The sequence below is a fragment of the Mytilus californianus genome, unplaced genomic scaffold (assembly GCF_021869535.1).
Source record: "Mytilus californianus isolate M0D057914Y unplaced genomic scaffold, xbMytCali1.0.p SCAF_9, whole genome shotgun sequence".
Lineage (NCBI taxonomy): Eukaryota > Metazoa > Mollusca > Bivalvia > Mytilida > Mytilidae > Mytilus > Mytilus californianus.
The window spans coordinates 98,057,029-98,081,742 of NW_026262745.1; the positions used below are offsets into that span (position 1 = coordinate 98,057,029).

The 24,714-nt window shown below is 32.6% G+C and overlaps 2 protein-coding genes across 6 annotated transcripts in view; both read left to right on the plus strand.

Annotated features, from left to right (window-relative positions):
• Nucleotides 1-24,714, plus strand: part of LOC127715522 (uncharacterized) — a 73,561-nt gene that overhangs the window by 46,291 nt on the left and 2,556 nt on the right. For 2 of the 4 annotated variants that reach the window (XM_052221582.1, XM_052221586.1), the window contains 5 exons: nucleotides 11,275-11,433; nucleotides 13,514-13,741; nucleotides 14,393-14,611; nucleotides 20,944-21,137; nucleotides 22,465-22,678. In XM_052221582.1, the coding sequence (XP_052077542.1) occupies nucleotides 11,275-11,433; nucleotides 13,514-13,741; nucleotides 14,393-14,611; nucleotides 20,944-21,137; nucleotides 22,465-22,678 (1,014 nt within the window). Of the gene's footprint in view, nucleotides 1-9,314; nucleotides 9,474-11,274; nucleotides 11,434-13,513; nucleotides 13,742-14,392; nucleotides 14,612-20,943; nucleotides 21,138-22,464; nucleotides 22,679-24,714 lie in introns of all 4 variants that reach the window. The other 2 variants (XM_052221583.1, XM_052221585.1) reach the window with 2 other exon arrangements.
• LOC127715520 (uncharacterized) overlaps nucleotides 1-24,714 on the plus strand; it is a 248,440-nt gene that overhangs the window by 25,621 nt on the left and 198,105 nt on the right. The gene's annotated exons all lie outside the window — the stretch shown is intronic.

Consider the following 24,714-nt stretch of genomic DNA (forward strand, 5'->3'; position numbering starts at 1 on the left):
AAAGGGACAAAAAACAAGCATTTTTCTAGTTTCATGACAATAACTTGTGTGTAAGTGTATGGATCTTTGTGAAATTGTACTACAAGGTTCCATATCACAAAGGGAAAGCTTGAATTGAGTTTGGGGGTAATTGCCGAAACGTTTAGGAATTGGGGGCCAAAAAGGGGCCAAAAATAAGCATTTTTCTAGTTTCCAGACAATAACTTGTGTTCAAGTTTATGGATCTCTCTGAAATTGTACTGCAAGGTACCATACCACAAAGGGAAGGCTGGGATTGATGATGGGGGTAATTGCCTCAATATTTTAGGAATTAGGGGCCAAAAAGGGGAAAAAAACAAGCATTTTTCTAGTTTCAGGACAATTACTTGTGTGTAAGTGTATGGATCTTTATGAAATTGTACTACAAGGTTCCATATCACAAAGGGAAAGCTGGGTTTGAGTTTGGGGGTAATTGCCCTAGACGTTTAGGAATTTGGGGCCAAAAAGGGGAAAAAAACACATTTTTCTAGTTTTCAGACAATAACTTGTGTTCAAGTGTATGGATCTCTCTGAAATTGTACTGCAAAGTACCATACCACAAAGGGAAGGCTGGGATTGAGTTTGGGGGTGATGAATCATAAGGGGGTTCAAAAAATTTAGGGGGGGGGATTTTTTTTTTTTCCTTTTTCTTCTTTTTTTCCTTTTTTTTTTCTTTTAAAATTTTCCATTTTAAGTTGGTTATTTCTGATTTATATTTAAAAGCAAATAATAATGATATGGTAGGAGATACACACCAAACAGGATGTGTAAATTATTGTGCAATAGCAAGAAATTTTCAATTGCACAGTATTGCACAATAGCAAGAAATCTTCAATTGCACAGTATTGCGCAATAGCAAGAAATCTTCAATTGCACAGTATTGCGCAATAGCAAGAAATATCCAATAGCACAATATTGCGCAATATCAAGAAATTGTCAATTGTACAGTATTGCGCAATAGCAAGAAATATTTAATTGCACAGTATTGTGCAAAAGAAGATACTTCGTATAAATTGCTTATTTCTTGACCAATTTCAATGGGGTTTTATTCTTGAATTCTTGGGGTTCTTTAATATGCTGAATCTAACCATGTATTAAGTTTTTGGATTTTGGGCCCCGTTTTTAAATTGGTCCACATTGAGGTCCAAAGGGTCCAAAATTAAACTTTGTTTGATTTCATCAAAAATTGAATTATTGGGGTCCTTTGATATGCCGAATCTAACCGTGTATTTAGATTCTTAATTTTTGGTTCCGTTTTCAAATTGGTCTACATTAAGGTCCAAAGGGTCCTAAATTAAACTTAGTTTGATTTTAACAAAAATTGAATTCTTAGGGTTCTTTGATATGCTGAATCTAAATATGTATTTAGTTTTTTGATTATGGGCCCAGTTTTCAAGTTGGTCCAAATCGGGGTCCAAAATTAAACTTTGTTTGATTTCAACAAAAATTGAATACATGGGGTTCTTTGATATGCTGAATCTAACCATGTATTTAGATTTATGATTTTTGGGCCCCGTTATCAACTTTGTCCACATTGAGGTCAAAAGGGTCCAAAATTAAACTTTGTTTGATTTCATCAAAAATTGAATTCTTGGGGTTCTTTGATATGCTGAATCTAACCATATATTTAGATTTTGGATATTGGACCATAATAGGTGAATGTCCAATTTAAAATTTTTAAGTTCTTAGACCACATTCATTCTGTGTCAGAAACCTATGCTGTGTCAAATATTTAATCACAATCCAAATGCAAAGCTGTATCAAGCTTGAATGTTGTGTCCATACTTGCCCCAACTGTTCAGGGTTCGACCTCTGCGGTCGTATCAAGCTGCGCCCTGCGGAGCATTTTATTTGTAGTTTCCAGACAATAACTTGTGTTCAAGTGTATGATCTCTCTGAAATTGTACTGCAAGGTACCATACCACGAAGGGAAGGCTGGGATTGATTTTGGGGGTAAATGCCTCAAAATTTTAGGAATTAGGGGCACAAAAGGGGCAAAAAACAAGCATTTTTCTAGTTTCAGGACAATAACTTGTGTGTAAGTGTATGGATCTTTATGAAATTGTACTACAAGGTTCCATATCACAAAAGGAAAGCTGGGTTTGAGTTTGGGGGTAATTGCCCTAAACGTGTAGGAATTTGGGGCCAAAAAGGGGCCTAAAAACAAGCATTTTTCTAGTTTCCAGACAATAACTTGTGTTCAAGTGTATGGATCTCTCGGAAATTGTACTGCAAGGTACCATACCACAAAGGGAAGGCTGGGATTGAGTTTGGGGGTGATGAATCATAAGGGGGTTCAAAAAGTTTAGGGGAGGGATTTTTTTTTCTTTAAAATTTTCCATTTTAAATTGGTTATTTCTGATTTATATATCAAAGCAAATAATAATGATATGGTTTGAATAGGTAAATTAAAAATTTTTAAGTTCTTAGACCACATTCATTCTGTGTCAGAAACCTATGCTGTGTCAAATATTTAATCACAATCCAAATTCAGTGCTGTATCAAGCTTGAATGTTGTGTCCATACTTGCCCCAACTGTTCAGGGTTCGACCTCTGCGGTCGTATCAAGCTGCGCCCAGCGGAGCATTTTATTATAATTTTTAAAAAGAATCGCACTGTGTCCAGCTGTGTCCGCCTGTAGCCAGCATATTATATAAGTTTTATATTGAAACAACACTGTGTCCAGCTGTGTCCGCCTGTAGCCAGCAGATTCTATACGTTTTATATAGAAATTACGTTGTGTCCACTTGTGTCCGCCTGTATCCTCCTATTTCATAAAGTTTTATATAGAAATAGCACTTTGTCCAGCTGTGTCCGCCTGTAGCCAGCAGATTTTATAAGTTTTATATAGAAATTAAGTTGTGTCCACTTGTGTCCGCCTATATCCCCCTATTTCATAAAGTTTTATATAGAAATAGCACTGTGTCCAGCTGTGTCCGCCTGTAGCCAGCAGATTTTATAAGTTTTATATAGAAATAACGTTGTGTCCACTTGTGTCCGCCTGTAGCCCCATATTTTTTATAGTTTTATATAGAAATAGCACTGTGTCCAGCTGTGTCCGACTGTAGCCAGCAGATTCTATAAGTTTTATATAGAAATAACGTTGTGTCCACTTGTGTCCGCCTGTAGTCACTAGTTTTTATATGTTTTATATAGAAATAGCACTGTGTCCAGCTGTGTCCGCCTGTAGCCAGCAGATTCTATAAGTGTTATATAGATATTACGTTGTGTCCACTTGTGTCCGTCTGTAGTCACTAGTTTTTATATGTTTTATATAGAAATAACATTGTATCCAGCTGTGTCCGCCTGAATCCTAAGTTTTATATAAAAAATAGCACTGGGTAACTGTATCCACTATTATTGATTGTTTTTATATAGATATAACGCTGTTTATATATATTTGTACTCTTTTTGGTGAAGCCATACATACGTGTCCATGTATCCCCGGACACAAAATGCATGCTTACTATATTTTGCACCGAAAATAGGACATATCAACATTTGAACCTTTTAATACATTTCTGTTGGAGAGAATAATTTTGTTCTCAATTAAATGTAAATGCTTTAAATCAAATCCATATGCTCTAGATATTACACTGAAAGGAAACACACTAACTTCTTTCTATTTATCTTCCTCCTGTGTATAGGAGCACAAATTTTTGCAGAAATATGGGTAAAATATCTTCGAAGGCCTTGGTTCATGTCTAGCTTGGCAAAACTAATGTGCAAAATGACCATTTTATATCAATTTTGACATGTTCATGACATCATACTAACATCAGAAGTTATATTTTTCACTAAAATGCAAAGTTCTTGTCATCCTTTTCATTTATTAATAAAATTAACATAGATCTGAATGACAGGCTTGTAGAAATAACTAATTTTGCAGTTTCAATAGCCGGTGGCTCTAACATGTCTAATATCATCTTTATTATGCACTTCTTTCTCCTCAAATAAATTTATTTTCTCTGAAAATTATCCAATCATGGTATTTAATTGTTCCATTTGTAGCATATGTTTTTTTTTTTGAATTACCTAACACTTAGGGATCATAGTATGGTGGATTTAAATTTTTGTCGAAACTTTCTAAATACATATTTCCTGACAAATCATTAAAGTTGACTGAGTACTGATTCATTTCCTTTTTTTATTTAGCCTGAAAGGTATTAATTACTAAGACAATTGTTAGGCCTTGCATTATAAGGATATCTGGCAAAAATGTAATAACAAAATATATATTTAGTTGCAATAAAAAAATCAACCCATTCATGTCAATTGTAATTTATGTATTAATTAATTTATGAGTAGAGGAGCGGTGATCTTGCCAGAGGAGCTAAATTTTGAACTAATGTTTTCAATTCAAGGGCAGATACTGTAATTAAACTGAGTATTTCTCATTTCAACTTAATTTTATTCCATTTTGAGAGAACTTACTCCTTTTTGAACATGTTGAAAGCAATTGATCTAGATATTATCCCTAATTGATAAATATCTTTTTTTTATTGAACAAAGGATGATTTTCTCTTGTGAAAATGAATTAACTAGTATATCAAGTTTTTAAATTTGTTTTCCCTTTAGTTCGTGAAAATAAGTATGTACAGTGTTTTTTTAACTGAATTTTAATTGTAAATTTATTGAAGTCTCTTTTCAAGCTTGTAGGAAAATTTTATATTTAATTTATCTCAACATTCATGACATTTGTTCTTAGAAAGGAGTATATTTGTTTTCAAAGAATGTGTACCGTTATTTAGTTGAATTTAAAGTATTAAAAGATTTCTAAAGAGCATGCAAGAAATTCCCAGCTATGGTTATATTGTACAAATCATATACAAAGCGCCTGCTAATTTTGTTTAACTCCGTCAGATTCAGTATGTGCATGTCCCTAGTCAACAGCCTGTAATTCAGTGGTTGTCCCTTGTTGCTGTATATAAGGGGCCTCAGTGGCTGAGTGGTCTAAGTAGTCGAACTGCTGTAATACTGAGGTTGTGAGTTCTAATCCTGCACATGGCAGGTGCACTTGACTCCAATCTTAATTGACTAGGATATTGTCAGTTTTCCTACCGAAGGTCAGTGCTTCTCTCCAGGCACTCCGGCTTCCTCCACCAATAAAAACTGACTGTCACGAAATAGCACAAAAGTGTTGAAAGTGGCGATAAACACCAATCAATCAGTCAATCAATTGTTGTTGTATATCATATTTGTTTTTATATGCACGTTTACGGGACGTATTATGGTATACCGTTGTCCGTCCGTCCGTCTGTCCGTCTGTCCGTCCGTCGTCAACATGTCGAACATTAACTTAAAAACACTTTAACCAATTTGCATCAAACTTTGGTGAGATGTTTATATCTATTGACGTGAGCTCCCCTTCGATTTTTATATATTTTAGATTGTACGTTTCCGAGTTACAGGGTTTTATTCATAAAAAAGGGGGATTTTCCGGTTTTCGGACAAAAAACCAAAAATGCTTTCAGCAGTTCTTATGACACTTTGGTGAATTGTTTAAATCTATTGATGTAAACTCCGTTTAGAATTTTATAAATTTTTCATTTATCATTTCTGAGTTATGGGGTTTTATTCATTAAAAAAGGGGGGATTTTCCAGTTTTCGGACAATAACTTCAGCAGTTCTTATGAAACTTTGGTGAATTGTTTATATCTATTGATGTAAGCTCCTTTTACATTTTCATAAATTTCTAATATGACATTGAGAATTAATTGAACTTTATTTGTTTATAGTCTGACAACAGATTTACTAAGTATTGCGCAACAGCACAGTGTATTGCACAACAGCAAGAAATCTTTAATTGAATATAAATTCAATTCATATAACCAATTTCAAGTTCTTTGACTACATTTATTCAGAAACCTATAATATGTCAAATATTTAATTACAATCCAAATTCAGACCTGTATCAAGCTTGAATATTGTGTCAATTTTTGCCCCAACTGTTCAGGGTTGGACCTCTACGGGCGTATCCAGCTGCGCTCAGCGAAGCAGTTTATTTGATTATTGTTTTGTACATAAATAAGTTTGTATGATTTTTTGTTTGAATTGCTTTACATTTGTCATTTTTGGGGACTTTTATAGCTTGCTATGCAGTATGGGTTTGCTCATTGTTGCATGTCGTTCAGTGACCTATAGCTGCTAACTTCTACTTCATTTGGTGTACATGGTGACAACTTATTACAAATATGCCACATCCACTTATGTGTACATGTATATAGACATTTATTTACTATCACGAATATAATGAACAATATCATTTTGCAGTACTTTGAAATTTTAGGTCAAACCTTCTAAACCAGAATCAGTGAAGGACCACGTCCGAGATAATTTATATCAATTTGTCAGTGAAGCTGAACTTGATGAAACCTAAAGACAACACAAAATGTTGTTAAGTGCCGAAAGCAACCGTAAGGGAATATTAAGGATCAGGTACCATTGTTTTCATTCATAGTGAATTATATTTAAAAAATCCTTAAATCAAACAAATTGTTCTGTAAAATTACTTATAATTTGTAGACTTGAGCTTGTAATTATTTAACTTATAATCAAGTAATTTATCAATACGCATACACATTCTTGTATTTTTTAAATTCTATTTTTTGGGATTTGTTTTGGAGTTACTGGAATTTAATTATATTAAAAAAGAGGAAAAAGTTTTGACATGCTATGATTTAACTCGAGAGTCAACAAAAGGTTACCTGAAATAATTGTTAAATTAAATTTACAATAATCAATTTTTTAATGACGGTAATGGCAACATTCATTCATTTTTGTTTCTAATAATTTCATTAACTTAGTGCATTTGGAAAAAAAATCTTCCTTCGTTTATAATTGCATTTTAAACGATTACCAAACACTCCTGATGACAAATCATTTAGCATGGGGATGTTTTAAAAGACTGCTGATGAAACTATTATATCAAGAGCAATACTAAATAAGTTAAACAAGAATCCAGTTGCTTTAAAAGCAGGCTGGGACTTTTAAGTATTAACACAATCAGAAAGAACATTACAGGCTTTACAAGGAAAGGTAGTTACCCTACTATGACTTTTTTGATTTCCCAAATTACGCTTGTTCATTTTAAGCTACATGTATTTCATCTACCGTATACTTTTTTATTCATTTATGTTTACATTACATGTAAAACTAATGTTTTTTTTCACAATGAATAACATGACAGCAGGATGGTCAATTTTGATGTCTGTCTATACATTATAATGATATTGACAGTAAATTGGGAAGTTGTTTTCTTTTTTAGACATCAAAAGAATGGGTCAGATACTGAATTTCTTAATATCTGAGGGGAGGGGCAGATGATAATAAGATATCGGTGGAGCCAGTCATTGCCATTCATAATCCATACTCAACATGGTTAATGTTTCACTTGCTTTCTTTGCTTTGCTCTGATTTGCTTCTGTGAAAGAAAGAATTGGTGAAAACTTTGAAGTCCTTATTGAGTCAAAAAGGACTTTTAATGAAAAAAAGGACCTTGTGAGCTTACCAGTTAATAGCTTATTTTAATGCTAGTAATAATTTAGTGAATCATTTGATCAGTTTGCAGATGCAGTTTGAAAGTTTAAATCATGCAACTCCTCCTTAACCTAACTCCTCAAATTCGATTATAAAGCATTCTCACAATCTTTACATATAATGCTATTGTGCACTTTTGTTTTGGTTTCATTTTCACTGTATACTTCAAAAAATATGTTCACACTACAGTGCACATTTATCATTGTTTATATTCCTTCTCATTGGAATTTGATACAATTTTCTCAAAATGTTCACTATATAATACAATAGTGCATTATTTTGGTTTTGATCTCAATTGTTTTGGGGTTAACCTGGGACAGTGGTCTAATAGCACAACATATTAAGAACATACTGTAAACATCAGTAGCAATTTGCTTAACTCAAAAGATTGGTGGGAGGCACACAAATAACTAACATAAGAACAATAGACACAAAGCACAGAAATAAGATTACTCAAAGTTACTTAAAGCTAGTTCAAAGCCAATAACAACAAATAAATAAATCATATCCTCTAAGACTTAAAAGTATCAATCAGTACATATCCAAAGGATTAAGTGTAAACTTGTGAAAAAACATGAACTTGTGCATTGCCAAAATATGAATAAACAGTATTGACAGGATGTAGAATAATGAGTATTTGTTCCTCATGGAATAAAGGGGATAGATTACTTGTTCCAACAGGAACTGAGATTTTTTGGCATTGTTTATAACAAAGTTTTCGGGGGAACTTCTGTTAGGTGGAATAAATATATGTTGACAAACTTTGTATGGGGTTATGGGTATCATTTTGTGAGCTTGCTCACTAGTACCTCTAGTTGTAAATAGTACTATTAAGTATTGTGTAAATTTAGTGTAGATATTTGCATGTTCATTTCTGAAAATCCTGGCATTTGAATTTTGTTTGTAGGGTGTTATTCTCTTTTCATATTCTATGATATTATTTAATCAATATCTATTATCAATGCCATTTGTAGAGATATGATTAATTTACCACATCCAAATATGTATTATTTTTATGCCCCCACCGTATCAGAGTGGACATTTATTGTTACCCTTGCTGTCCTTCCTGTACGTCCCCAAAATTGGTTTCCGTTTTCTTACTTTAGTTTGCCTCAACCAAATGTTATAAAAATTATACACAATGCTTATTACTACAAAACACAGATCAAGTTTGCATTGGGTGGCGTCACTTTTTCCGTTCATGAGTTATGCCCCTTTATAAACATAAAAATTGCTGAATTTTTCGTTTCCGTTCTCATACTTTAGTATGCTACAACCAAATGTTATCAAACTTGTACACAATGCTTATTACCACAAAACCCATATCAAGTTTGAAATTGGGTGCTGTCACGTTTACTGTTCTTGAGTTATGCCCCTTTATGGATGGAAAAATTGCTAAATCTGTCGCTTCCGTTCTCTAACTTTAGTTTGCCTCAACCAAATGTTATGAAACTCACACACAATGCTTATTATCACAGTCTTTACTATGTGAATCCTGTATCTGTCTGTGGAAGTTGACTCATGCATATTTACAAGTGGGGCATCTGTAGACACATTCTCCGTTTATTTTCAGATTAAAATCTTAATTTTATAATTTTAATACATATTTTATTATATCATGTATATTTAGCTGTTACAGTGGTAAATTTTGGTAGCGAATTCATGCTCTTTAACAGACTTTTGTGACACCAGAATATTTCAGAAACAATTTTTTAACCTAATCAAAATGTATCCAGGTGTAATATTTTATTTTCTAGGCACCAACAGGTCCAGGACGTCATAATTTTGGAGTAGAAAGTGCAGAAATGAACAAGCCTGTGCTACAAGTAAATCAACAGAAAGGAAAAGTAGAAAAAATGGATACATCAGGACCACAGACAGGTGGTGCTCTTGTCACACAATCACAAAGACCTAAAGTAAGAGTTATTATGGATTTGTGCATATTTTTGTATATATTTAAGGTCAAGGACAGTAAACTGGACTATGTCACAGATTTTTTTTTATAACTTTATCTTGTTGAACTGTAACTAAAAATAAAAAAAACAGAAATTTATGTATCTACAAAATATAATTTTTTAAGAAAAATTTATACTTTTTAATTGAAATTGGAGATTTGATGATTTTAAGACAAATTTACAAATGTTTTTTGCAAATTTTATGTGCTTTCTATGGAAATGTTCACCTATTTTGAAAGAATGTAATCAGTAATATTTCAGAAAATAAAAGAGATAAAAGCATTATTTTTTTGATTTTCAGTTATAGTTCAACAAGCTAAAGTTGTATGCAAAATTTTACCAAAATCTGAGATATAGCCCATTTACTGTAACTTAGCCTTTAAATCACGTAAATACCTATTAACAAGATCCATGCATGTTGATGGCCTTATAAATAGTCTTTGACATCCGTCCACTATATTTTGTGATGTTTTCTAATTGGTGTAAGTTCTGCAGTTATTTGTCCTCAGTTATCGTCAGTGGATGACCACCACTTTCATCTGAGTTTTAGAACAAAAGTCAGCATGATGATAGGAGAGTTCCTTAGAAATCTGTTCTTTCAATGTGGAGGTTGAAAAAGTATAATCATGTGACATTTTTCTAAGCATCTACCTAGTTTTTAACACAAGTGAATTAAGCACATGGAATGATTTTAATAGATTTTAACTTAAAACATGCGACCACACTTTTCTATTATGACCCCCTAACCCTCAGATGAAAACATACGGTAATGTGTCATTACCCATGAGTTGATATTTTCATGCAGAAGAATTTGTGTTGATCTCAACAATACATAAATATCTGACGCTAACATTTGACTGCTGTAAGTAAAATGAGCTCCGACATGGAAAAACTTATTATGTCGGAACTAGATAATTTCAATTTTTGTCATGATATGAATAAAAAAGATAAGGGGTATGGTACAATAAAGAGACATCTAGATGTTAACATATGGTCTGGATTGGGTACACAGAATACTGAATGATGGATCTAAAAACAGAAAAATGGGTCCAAAATAAAGAATAGAGAATAATGGGGTGCTAAAATATGAAGAGTATAATGGGCCAAAAACATGCCTTAAATATTTAAAGACCCCACACACTTCCCCATTCAGACACTAAAAAGTTCTTCAAATGGAAAAGTTTCTAAATTCCTCTAAGTGTATACAAGCTAAGAATAAACTAAACAGAAAACACCAAAATCTGTCACCGTTCTCTAACTTAAGTTTGCTTCAACCAAATGTTATCAAACGTGTACACAATGCTTATTACCACAAAAACCATATCAAGTTTGAAATTGGGTGCTGTCACGTTTACTGTTGTTGAGTTATGCCCCTTTATAAATGGAAAAATTGCTAAATCTGTCGCTTCCGTTCTCTAACTTTAGTTTGCCTCAACCAAATGTTATGAAACTCATACACAATGCTTATTATCACAGTCTTTACTACGTGAATCCTGTATCTGTATGTGGAAGTTGACTCATGCATATTTACAAGTGGGGCATCTGTGGCCCAAATACACATTCTCCATTAATTTTCAGATTAAAATCTTAATTTTATAATTTTAGTACATATTTTATTATATCATGTATATTTAGCTGTTACAGTGGTAAATTTTGGTAGCGAATTCATGCTCTTTAACAGACTTTTGTGACACCAGAATATTTCAGAAACAATTTGTTAACCTAATCAAAATGTATCCAGGTGTAATATTTTATTTTCTAGGCACCAACAGGTCAAGGACGTCATGATTTTGGAGTAGAAAGTGCAGAAATGAACAAGCCTGTGCTACAAGTAAATCAACAGAAAGGAAAAGTAGAAAAAATGGATACATCAGGACCACAGACAGGTGGTGCTCTTGTCACACAATCACAAAGACCTAAAGTAAGAGTTATTATGGATTTGTGCATATTTTTGTATATATTTAAGGTCAAGGACAGTAAACTGGACTATGTCACAGATTTTTTTTTATAACTTTATCTTGTTGAACTGTAACTAAAAATAAAAAAAAAACTGAAATTTATGTATCAACAAAATATAAATTTTTAAGAAAAATTTATAGTTTTAAATCGAAATTGGAGATTTGATGATTTTAAAACAAATTTACAAATGTTTTTTGCAAATTTTATGTGCTTTCTATGGAAATGTTCACCTATTTTGAAAGAATGTAATCAGTAATATTTCTGAAAATAAAAGAGATAAAAGCATTACTTTTTTTACTTCAGTTATAGTTCAACAAGCTAAAGTTGTATTCAAAATTTTACCAAAATCTGAGATATAGCCCATTTACTGTAACTTAGCCTTAAAAATCACGAAAATACCTATTAACAAGATCCATGCATGTTGATGGCCTTATAAATAGTCTTTGACATCCGTCCACTATATTTTGTGATGTTTTCTAATTGGCGTAAATTCTGCAGTTATTTGTCCTCAGTTATTGTCAGTGGATGACCACCACTTTCATCTGAGTTTTAAAACAAAAGTCAGCATGATGATAGGAGAGTTCCTTAGAAATCTGTTCTTTCAATGTGGAGGTTGAAAAAGTATAATCATGTGACATTTTCCTAAGCATCTACCTAGTTTTTAACACAAGTGAATTAAGCACATGGAATGATTTTAATAGATTTTAACTTAAAACATGCAACCACACTTTTCTATTTTGACCCCCTAACCCTCAGATGAAAACATACGGTAATGTGTCATTACCCATGAGTTGATATTTTCATGCAGAAGAATTTGTGTTGATCTCAACAATACATAAATATCTGACGCTAACATTTGACTGCTGTAAATAAAATGAGCTCCGACATGGAAATACTTATTATGTCAGAACTAGATAATTTCAATTTTTGTCATGATATGAATAAAAAAGATAAGGGGTATGGTACAATAAAGAGACATCTAGATGTTAACATATGGTCTGGATTGGGTACACAGAATACTGAATGATGGATCCAAAAAAAGAAAAATGGGTCCAAAATGAAGAATAGGGAATAATAGGGTGCTAAAATATGAAGAGTGTAATAGGTCGCTATTGACTAGGATCGTCAGTTTTCCTGCCGAAGGTCATGGTTCTCTCCGGGCACTCAATTTCCTCCACCAATAAAAACTGACCGCCACGAAATAGCCGATAGTGCTGAAGGTGGTGTTAAACACCAACCAATCAATCAATCAATCTTGTCAGATATCCAGCATCAAAGTCAGCACTGTGGTACTGGATGGTATGACAGATTGTAGGTTTTCTTGTCTCATGTCCGTTGCATAACCTGCATTGAGTTCTTTTTCAGTACCATGCAATCAGTGTAGATTTATGGACACGGCATTGCTTGGTTCAAATAATCCTGCATATAAATAAATCTTGGAACAATTGATACTAAACTGACATTATATGTCCACGCTGGTAAGAAACACCAATCAGGATCCAATTCTTTTTCCTTTTTCCGTAAATGTGGGTCTGGATGGGGTTTACAGAATAAAGAATAATGGGCAAAAAATGCAGAAAAATAGGCAGAAAAAAAAATACCACAGAGAATAATGAAATGCTTAATTATAAAGAATAGAGAAAAATGGGGTGCTAAAATATAAAAGATAGAGAATAATGAGCAAAATAATTAGAGAATATAGAAAATAGTCTAAAGAATAAAGAAATAAAGGACCCCAACCAGACCCTCATATATTTACACTGATTGGTTCACCCATGTTGTTGTATTATAAGAGGTTGTTTCATTTGCATTACATTCTGACCTTGTTAAAACATTGTTAAATTACACACAACAAAGATTGAATCATTGTTGGTTTGCTTAACGTCAAGTGGAAGATATTTCATGCATTTTCAAAACTATACACAACAAAGAACTGGCATTTGAAATGTAATACAGCATTGTCATAGCCATTTTGAATTAAATAATTTTTTATCTTTATAAAAAAAAACCATTGTGGAAGGATTTTTTTTGGTCATTTACAGATGGTTCAAAGAATTCCTGATCATAGCAAAAGGCGAGCACATCATTACATTGGATTTCCTCATCCAGATGGTGAAGCTTCAGACGAAGAGGAGGAAGGAGACGATTCTGAGCAAGTTATTCCTGCCTTACTATGGACACACCATGCATATTTTGATGCGAGGTCATTATCACGTGCACAGGCAGAGTACAACTTTTATCGTTTCCTGGAAAAACAATGGCGACGAACTGTAGGTTTGTAAATAAATTAAGTTAAATGTAGCATATAAATAAGAGATACTAAACACTAGTTTACTAACAATCAAAACTCATTTATTAATTCATGAGTGACTCCCATGAACTCCAAACAGAATGAACAAAACAGAGGTTTATAGAGGGGCGTAAAGACCTTTTTTCGGGATGTCGGGATTGAGCTGTTTAATATAGGGGAATTCAGGTATAGCCAGTTGAATCATAGGGAATTTAGGATTTGATTATACCGTGAATTGGAGGAATGGACACATTATTTTCTTGGGAATTCTGGATGAGACCCCTCCTATCCCACTCTTTATATGGTATACTCTATGTTTCTAGTTATGGTGACAATGATTTAAGAATTATATGTGCAAACATCATGCATCAAACACATGTCAAAAAACCTGTTGTTTTGCTCATGCAAGTACAAATCAGGTGACAAGTCTCATTCGGTGATGTCACAATGTAGGAACAGAGGACGTTTCAGATTTCCCCCAAAAAAGGAACAGTTACTATATTCTACCAATTATTTTAATGTTTATAAATCTGATAGAAAACTGTCACAATGTTTATATTCAGTCTGTTAGTTTATCTTACTCAGTTGTTTTTACTGAATTAAATAACTAACAAATTACCTTTTTTTGCAGTTGAGAAGAATAAAAATGGAAGACATAAAATATCCAAGATTCAACATAAATGAATTTAGGAATATTCCAAGAAATCGACTTTTGTATGCTGTAATATGCACAATACTAGACCATTCAACAAATAAAAAGGTACAGGAAGCTGCTTCTAAAGCAGCAGAAGATTATCAGAAATTCACTGTATTGGAGCAGAATATGCTTCAAAAGAAATTGATGTTAACAGTAAGTTCTTACTTTACTTTACAAATGTAAACTTAAGACAGCAATCTAATTGCATAAAAAAATCAAAAAAATTAATAGTGGTCAATATACTTAGAACTGTGTTCTTTTATTACCTTTAAAAGAATGATTTGTTTTGTGGGCAGGATAATTTCTTATTTTTCTATTGACCTTTAGCAGTAATAAAAGTATGTTTTTCAGTTCTAGTTATAAAAATATTCATTCAGTGTGTTTGAAAAACTGATATTTCAGAGATTTTTTTGCCAAAGGGGATTGTTTACATTATTATTTGTATATTATATTAATATTCCTCATTGTTGTTAAATGGACAACCGTGATTTCTAAAATAAATGCATGCAATGGTTTTCAAATTTAGAAGGGAATATTTTTTAATTGTTCCTTTATTATATTAGAAAAATTTAATAAAGAACATGAAAAATCGTCAAAAAGAAATTATCCACAATGCTTTTCAGCATAAAAATGGTAGCATACGCTATATTTTGTTAATAGTGAACAAAAAGGTAAAACATTCTACACAGAGGAACAAGTGATCAGTATGCTGGAGTTTCTTATTGACAACATATTTGTTGAATTTGGAGGTAGACTTTTTCAACAAATTGTCGGCATTCCTATGGGAATAAACTGTGTGCCCCTCCTTGCCAACCTCTTCTTATTTTCATATGAGTAGGAGTTCCTTCAGACACTTATCAAAAACAAAAAGATCAAAGAAGCCAGATAATTTTATTTCACATACAGATATATTGATGATGTTCTTTCCATTAACAATCCAAACTTTTCTGATTGGGTTCCATTAATATATCCTCCAGAACTAGAAATTAAAGAAACAACAGACATGGCTTCCTCTGCCTCATTTTTAGATTTATACCTCCAATTTGACATAAGCGGTCATATCAGTACCAGAATCTACGACAAACGAGACGATTTTAATTTTGAAATTATCAATTTCCCCCACCATAGTAACAGTATACCAACTTCACCTGCATATGGGATATACATTTCCCAACTCATTCGGTATTCAAAGCTAGCAGCTGCTACTCAGACTTTATAATACGTCATCAGTGTCTGAGTAAAAAGTTGATGAACCAGAGTTATGTCAAAGAATGTCTTGTCCTTTTTCTAAAAAAGTTCATCAGAAGATACCAAGACCTTGTTAACAAATATTCCGTATCAACTTCACAAATAATACACGATGATCTTGAAGTATAGATTCTAGGTACTGATGTTGTTTATCATCTTAATTACGTGTTACAGTGTTCTTTTATTTGTCTTTGTAAATAAAAACTTTTACTGTCTATTTTTGGTAATATCCATTTGACGTGGCTCGGTACTTATACATCCCGTCATTATGTTATTGTGCTATGGTAAAGTTTTGTATTCTTGTCTTTCGTTTTTGCTTATGTGCTTTGTCTTTATGCCTTTTTGTTTTTCTTTGTTGACATATTTGTTTGTTTTTATAGTGATTAAGATTATAACACAATGTTGACAGCCGTACCCCTATTTTTTACATTTTTACCTATTATGTCTGTTTGTTTTGTTCACACATTGTGGTCAGTATAATGGAAATTTTTTGTGCGACAGTCATACAAGTGAGAGGTTTTGCTAGCTATAAAACCAGGTTTAATCCACCATTTTCTGCATAAGAAAATGCCTTACCAAGTCAGGAATATGACAGTTGTTATCCATTTGTTTGGTGTGTTTGACTTTTTAAATTTGGCATTTGATTAGGGACTTTCCGTTTTGAATTTTCCTCAGAGTTAAGTATTTTTGTTATCTTACTTTTTTCCAAGAGTATCTGAATTTATTCCCATGTTTTAGTGTCTGACACCAGCATGTTGCATGCATGATGAGAAGGGATTCTCAAGGATTCAATTTAAATATGCCCCGACTGAAAGTTGGCTATCGATTTTTAATGAGTTTTCCTTGGAAATATTTAATATATTGGAAATTGCTCTCAAGTCTTCAACTCTCTAGTAAGATAATTATAAAAAGTTTTTTAGAACAAAAAAAGTTTTTTTAAGTTCTTGTCCTTGGACAGAACAGATAAAATATGTGCAACAAGGGGGACATTGGAACTGTGTTCTTTTATTACCTTTATAAGAATGATTTTTTTTGTGGGCAGGATAAGTCATAAATGGTTATTCCTGGTGGCTCCCTTGTCTCACTTTTCAATGTTGACTTTCTTTTCTTTTTGATGAATGAGCCACATGACATGATGATCACATGCGAACCCATCTCCTCTAAAGGTCAAATTAAAAGGTTGCATGAATAAGGATTCAATGAGTTGAATTATTGACTTGCAAGTCAATAATTTACCAGGCCAGTGATGTATTTTAGCTTATTTTGATGAAAGTCGCTGAATGCGAGACATAGGTGTTGCCTTTCTGGTGGTGTCATTGTCAGCTTCAACAATTGTTAAGTTTTCTGCTTAATTTTTTTCGATAGGAACTACTTGTGATAGATCAACAATATTTTATAAGAAGTTGCATTAGTATCAGTACATATCAGTTTGGCGACTATTTTGAGGCCCTTGACCCCTAGGTCATGGTTTAGTGACTTTGAATTAATTAGCAATTTTCAATGCTTAAGTTTTGATAGGAACTACTTGTGATAGATCAATGATATTTTCTATAAAGTTGCATTACTATCAGTACATATCAGTTTGACGAGAATATTTTGAGGCCCTATACCCCCGTAGTGACTCAATTAATTTCCTATTCCTATAAGTTTTCTACTTAAGTTAGTTTGATATCATCTACTTACAATAGACAACAGTATTTTCTATAAAGTTACATTACAATACTGTCTCTGTACATCTCAGTTTGTTGACCATTCGAGGCCCTAGCCCAAGTCAAAGAGGACAGCAGTTCTTAAGCAGTTTATTAGCATTCACAGTTCTTACTTGACAGCTGTTCTTTATCAGTTCATTAGCATTCACAGTTGCCAAATTCAAGGCAATGGTTAATTTGCATATAGGCATTCCAATAGCATTCCTTAGCAGTTTCTTATCAGTTTATTTAGCCTTCACAGTTATTTAGCAGTTATTTTTGACGAAAAATTTAAATGAGATGCCCAAAAACTGTTATCTTCTCTTGAATATTCATGAGAACTGCTATAATAACAGCTATCAATAATGAATATTTATACAAACTGCTAAGTTGTACATCCTAATATGGTTTTCAAAACTGCTAATAACTGCTATGGAATGCTATCGGATCTGTCAAAAGTTGGAATACAGAGGTACATGAATATACAGGGTACAAGTTATGAATGCAGAAATATTTTACTGTAAGTCTTGTTGAAATTTCAAAAAGTTGTACTAACTCATGTAACTTAAATTTGTAATTTAACTGCAATCAAATGACTCGATTTTAATCCAATAACAGACTTGTTAAGGGGGTGTAAATATGTTTTGCGAGAACTGTACCTGGCCTTAGACCCCTTATTCATTATGTCAGTGGAAGAATAATGGGAACAGTAAAGAATGCACTTTAAAAATCAGTGCTTATAATTTAAAGCAACTAATTCAATAAGAGTGGTTACTAGAGACTATTAATTACCTTGACTAAGTGATTTTCAGATTAAGAGTTATTTCTTTTTAATTAGTATTTAATAACCGAATGTACAACTAATTTCTCTCTCTCTCTCTCTCTCTCTCTCTCTCTCTCTCTCTCTCTCTCTCTCTCTCTCTATATATATATTTTATGTGGACCTAAAGACAGCAGTTATCTTCTCTTCTCTTTTTAATTTAACAAAAATATTTTTCTTACTACAGGTTATATATTATGTTTCGACTTTAAGATACAAACTTAGGTTACATATATTAACTTCATTAAATGGATTGTTTGGTCAATATTAAACAATCAGTTATTGGCAGCCTAGGTTTCCTTTATATTGCCTCCCCCATTTTTCAACTCTTGAATATGATTTGTTTTTGGTATTTTACAAAATTATATTAAAATATTCATATTTCTTTTTTCAAATAACATCTTGCACTGTAAGTTTATGCTAGTATTTTATTACAATCCTGTAAACATCAGATATTCTATGTGAATAAACAACTATCCCCCTTTTTTTGGGCTTTCTGTATGATTTTTGTTTTCCCCTACAAAATTAAATTATGTCAGAAAATACACATGCATTAACTGTAAATTCAACTTACTGTATCATGTGTATTGCAGGTTTGTGAAAGTATTCCATTAAGCCTAAATTAAGGTAGCACTACAGTCTAACAATGATTTTTTGAAGATATTTTTTTTATCACATAATTTTAAAGTAAGTATTATTCTGCACAGTTTGTAAAAATCCCAAAGTCATTATCATATCACAACAGGGAGTAAATTGATAATGAACGTATGTAAATAAAAGCACATGTAATTAATCTAAATATATAGGCATTTGGGAGGGGCTAATATGTCAATCATCTGTTGATACCAATGTCCAGCTGTTAATCCCTGACCACAAGATACATATCTCATTGCATTGCAACAAAACTAATTTATAAAACATGGAAGTTTAGAACAGAGAAAAAGAAAAAGATATGAATAGGAAAAAATTTAAAGGGAAAAAATCTACCATAATGAAAAAAAACAATGGAAAAGAGTGTGAAAGTATCTTTGAAAGCCTCTGACTGCCTGTATAAATTTCTCGTCTTTGGTCTTCTACATTTAAAAATAATTTTAGGCATTTTAACTAATTTTAAGATTATGTGAAATTTTTTAATTCCATGAAACTCATAAATCAAGTTGGACAGTCTATTTTCAAGAAGGGGATGGTCTTGATCTTTTTATGGACATGTATTTTAATTTTAATATTTTAGCTAATTTCAGTCATCATGGTCATATTATATTTCTTTTCAAAATTCAAATGAAAACTATTCTTTATAGTGAGAATAATGATGTTAAATATTAATTATGATGCAGCTGGCCAATCCTGTTATTCTCTTATCTTAGACTGTCTGGACAGAGGCGGAGCTTTGTCTTTATTTAATTACTACATCACAGATGTTGGTCAAATCTGTGACGTCAAACTCCCGCCAAATGCCAAGTTAGTGTTATACAGTGCACACAAAATGCAAATTTTACAGCATTAGAGCATCAAAGACACAATGTGTGTGGTTCTATTGATAAAGTAATGGTGTCAGAACACTCCTGGGGTGTTCCCAGTGGAATTTTTGTATTTATGTGGCATTTATAGGGGTTCTTAAGAGGAAATTCAGTTTTAAGGTCATTTCTCAGAACAATTTTTCATGAGAATTGTAAGGAAAAAATGAAAATAGAAACTTTATGGGTACCCCCTTTGGCTTGACTTTGATATATGTGATTGAAAGGAGTATTTTCTACAATACCGTGTCCCAGTTTTTGGATAATTTGTTTCTAAATGAATTTATAGGTCTCCAAAGATGAAAGGTGAAATGAGGTTTGGCATCCAGCAGTAAAAATAATATATCTTATTACTGGAGGCATATATCAAAAATCTGAGACACGGTTTTGTAGATTGTGAATGGTTGATTAAAGGGATGAAAACAAATTTTTACTACCATTTGACCTGAATGTGCCATTTTAATCCAAGTTGGAAGACCACTTTTTTGGCAATTAATGAGCTATATTTTGAAATTAATCATACCAAAAATAAATGTATCTATAGATTAAGAAAGAGTTATATTTCAGCTTTAAAATGAGTTAAAGATTTTTAAAATCCATTGAGTAGTTTTGGAGAAATTAATCTTTAAAGACTATTGGTTGGAGTCAGAAAATTCTGACTGTAGTGCTACCTTAAACTTTATAATTGACATAAATACAGTTTTTCACCAGCAAGTATTTACCACAGCTTGGAGCCGAAATGCACATTTGAAAATGATCAAATAATCTTCAAATAAAGGTTTACTATCAAGCTGAAAACACAGCCAGATCCAAGCATTTTTATAACAAAGATTAAAACAAAAACTGCTATCAAACTGCTATCAAACTGCTGTCCGAACTGCTGTCATAACTGCTGTCCGATTGACAAATTGACAGCAGTTTTAAGGTATCCAAACTGCTAAGGGTGAATGCTAAGAAATGGTGAAACAAGGCAATTTTTCAGACTGCTATTAGATGGACTGCTAAGAGCAGCTGAAAGACTGCTAAAAATTTGAAGAACTGGTAACTATAGCTGCCCACTAGTTCATGGTATAGCGATTTTAATTACTTAGCAATGTTGCTGTCCATCAGATTGTCTTTTTTGCTGATTTTTATGCCGTCAGGCGAGACATATATCTCTTTGTCAACAGTTTATTTATTCAGTATCATATAATAATTATTTCAATTTATCTATAGATTCCAGGAGGTATAGACATAGAGCAAGGGCAGTACAATGAAATAATAAATGAAATGAGATCTAGATTTAAAAAAACAGCCAGTAAGGCATTAAGACCAATAGACAAATTCAAAATGCTTCCATTGTTTGAGTACCTGAAGCTCAAAGAAACCATCACTAGCCAGAGAAGTCAGATCGAGGATCTAGCTAGCAGGTAGGATGATTTTCCAATAACTGCAAACCAGCATTTTTTTGCTGTCAATTTAGTTACTGCACTTTCTAAAGTAGAAAATTAAGTTGCCATGTTTTATGCTAGAAAGCTAAATTAATAAATGAATGATTGACTTTTCAAGGAGACATTTCGAGGTTCCATTCAATACAATCCACAGAGAACAAAAGTTATTGTATTTTTATAATGGGACAGGTGAACTTGCAAACATTTAAATACCTCGACAAAGAGAAAATAATTCTGTGGAAAGGTTTCATTTGGTTAGCAATAGTATGCAATAGCTCTCCAGGAACCTCTTGGTTATTGTTGCAATAATATTTTTTGAACATGTATACAGTCGACTCTCGTTATCTCATAGTCAGTTGGACCAGAGATACCGGTAGTTCGACTCAAACGAATACTGGAAGTTTGACAGACCAAGGGATACAACTCATGTTTAGCTTGGTAAAGATTAAATAAATCCTGAAATGAATATGGGTAGGGGGTCGATATTCTGGTCTGAGATCGATGTATCTGAATGTAATGTTCTATAAATATTATAATAAATTCATACGATTTTTCGTCTCTTATTTATTTCTTTGTACAGTTACAATTTTCCCGTAATTTTTAGCCGAAAGAGTAACTTCCAATCGATCTAAGGGTGACAAATTTGTTCATTTTCGTATACAAGAGATTTTGGAAAATTTTAATTTCTTTAATTTTTTTTGTTATTTCAATCTTTTTCTGCAAGATATAGTACAAAAAGTTTATAGACGCCGATTGAGTAGTTTTCAATTGATCCCTTAGTCTTAACAAATCAACCTCATAAATTTATGACATTACGGTTAATTGTTTTACAAACAATATGAATAATTTTTCATAAACTATAACAATGTATCACTAATTATTTATCTTGTGATCAAAACTAACTATGGAAAACACTCTTGGAAAAAGAAATGTCATAAATCAATACAGTGGTCAGTGACCGGAAATTTAATTACACATGTATTGTCAGGTGAACTCTTCATCAAGTTAAATCCCAGAGGTCATGTTTTGACATATATGTGTTTAAGTTTGAGATGAATAATGCAATTTGAATGCTTTTGTTAACCTTGGGAGCATAAATTTGGTTGGAGTCAACAGAAATTTCAACTCATCCAATTTCGACTCATCAGGAGTCGAAATACATATATTTATATGGAACAAAATTCGAAACCACAGGAAAACTTCAACTCATCCGAAATTTCGAGTCAACCGAGTTCAAGACAACGAGAGTTAACTGTATCTCCCTTAATCAGTATAACACACAAGTTTACATGTAAATGTTTGATAGGTTGAGTGGTATTGCCAGTCAACAGTTGCCTGATGTCTGGGACCGTGGATTAACAGATCTTGGAGATAAGAATAGACCACAGAAACTTGGAGAGAGGTTTGCAGAGTTGTTTGATGAGACTTGGTCCAGTGCCTATGAATCTTTGAAGCCTAAAGATATTGACGATGATGAGAGTGATGAAGGAACTATGGACGTATTACAGCGAATTGTTAAGGTTAGTACAATTTTGAAGGTATATGTGATCTTATGTGATCTTTTGTTATCCTTCATCATGATCATACCAATTTTGGGGTCACACCAGGGAATTTAAGAGCTCACCCGAGATTTTTCAATATATAGCCGGTCATCAAATAACCCTTAGATTTCAGCATATGATCCATTTCAATTATGAGACTTCAAGTGTCTAAATTGGATGCTACATTTTCCTCCAAAATATTGGATTTTTCACAAAATTTTTTTTACAAAAATATCCCAGTGGATATGATATTCCAAAGCTTGCACTTCCTATCATAATTTCTTTGACAGAGGGTTGCAGCTTTCAAGGTTCCAAGTGGTGAAGTTGAAGTCATTCCTTTGAAAAATTTATGGACACCATTAATAGGCGAGTGACATTTTTCAAAAAGACGCTTAGTTAATGACTTTAATGCACCCACCTAAATATGGCAATATTATTAATTATTTGAAGGCTTAGTATCTGTGCTTTCTGTTTTGCCCTGTGTAATATGGTATTTTGAACCCCCTGAAAAGTGAACCCGGGGTCAAAATACCATATGGTTTTTAGATATATAGCATTGCAGATTGTCTAATGAACAATATGTTGGCTATGCTTTTTTTGAAATTGGTGTTGTATAGTAAGGGGTTCATATACCATGGCAGGGGGTCAAAATACCATGGCTAATTAAATTTTCCAAACATTTTTATAATCATGTTTAATACATACCAACTACTTATTAGAGTATTTTTACTGTGTAAAGCAGTAAGAATAGCTATAATTCTTGAAATTGGAGGTGTAGAATAGTGGGTTCAATATACCATGGCAGGGGGTCAAAATACCATGGCTAAGTAAAATTTTCCAAATATCTTTATTAGGATGTTAAATACATACCAACTACTTATTGGAGTATTTTTACTATGTGAAGGGGTTAGAATAATTATAATTTTTGAAATTGGAGGTGTACAGGAGGGGGTTCAATATTACATGGCAGGGGGTCACATACTATAGCTAAGTAAAATTTTCCATTCTCTAACTTTAGTTTGCCTCAACCAAATGTTCAGAAACTGATACACAATGCTTATTACCACAAAACACATCAAGTTTGAATTTGGGTAGCATTACTCTTACCTTTCTAGAGTTATCCCCCTATACAAATGTAAAAATTGCTGAATTTATCGTTTCTGTTCTTGAAATTAAGGTTGTCTCAAGCAAATGTTATGAAACTTATTCACAATGCTTTTTATCACAAAACTCAGATCAAGTACGAATTAGGGTAGCGTTACTTTTACGGTTCTTGAGTTATGTCCCTTTATAATGTTATATGTAAGCGGGGGCATCAATTGTGTCCCATGGACACATTCCCCATTTATTTTCTTCGTGATTAAAGATAATGATTTGATATTTATTATAGAGTTTTATTATGACCAGTTACAGACCAAGTTTGAATTTTGTTTTGGTCTGATAATGTTTTGCAGCGTTATGGTCCTAGGACTTTGGAAATTCACGCAAGTAATCAGTTTTCCTTACTTTTTTCATCATGCTTGAAGATATTGATTTGATATTTGGTATTTATAGTTTTGCCATGACAAGTTACAGATCAAATTTGAATTTTGTTCGGTTCAAATGATATTTTGGCAGAGTTATGGTACTCGGACTTTGAAAATACATGCAGATCGTCAGTTTTCCGGTATAAAGTTTTACCATAACGTTACAGATCAAGTTTGATTTTTGTTCAGTTTAGATTATTATTTTTCTGAATTATGGTCCTTGGACTTCAGGCACATAGTCAGTTTTTCACAGTTTTTTTCGTCTTGCCTGAAGATGTTGATTTGATATTTGTTATATATTTTACCCCATGACAAGTTATAAGTCAAGTTAGCATTTTGTTCCAGTACAATGAATTTTTAACCGGTAGTGGACTATGTATTGCCATGCAATCCTCTCAGAATGCTTGTTTACCATGTTGTTATAGTTTCCCATCAACTTATGAATATCCTTTTGGTATATTTTGTCTCTCTTTTATTGCTCTAAAACCA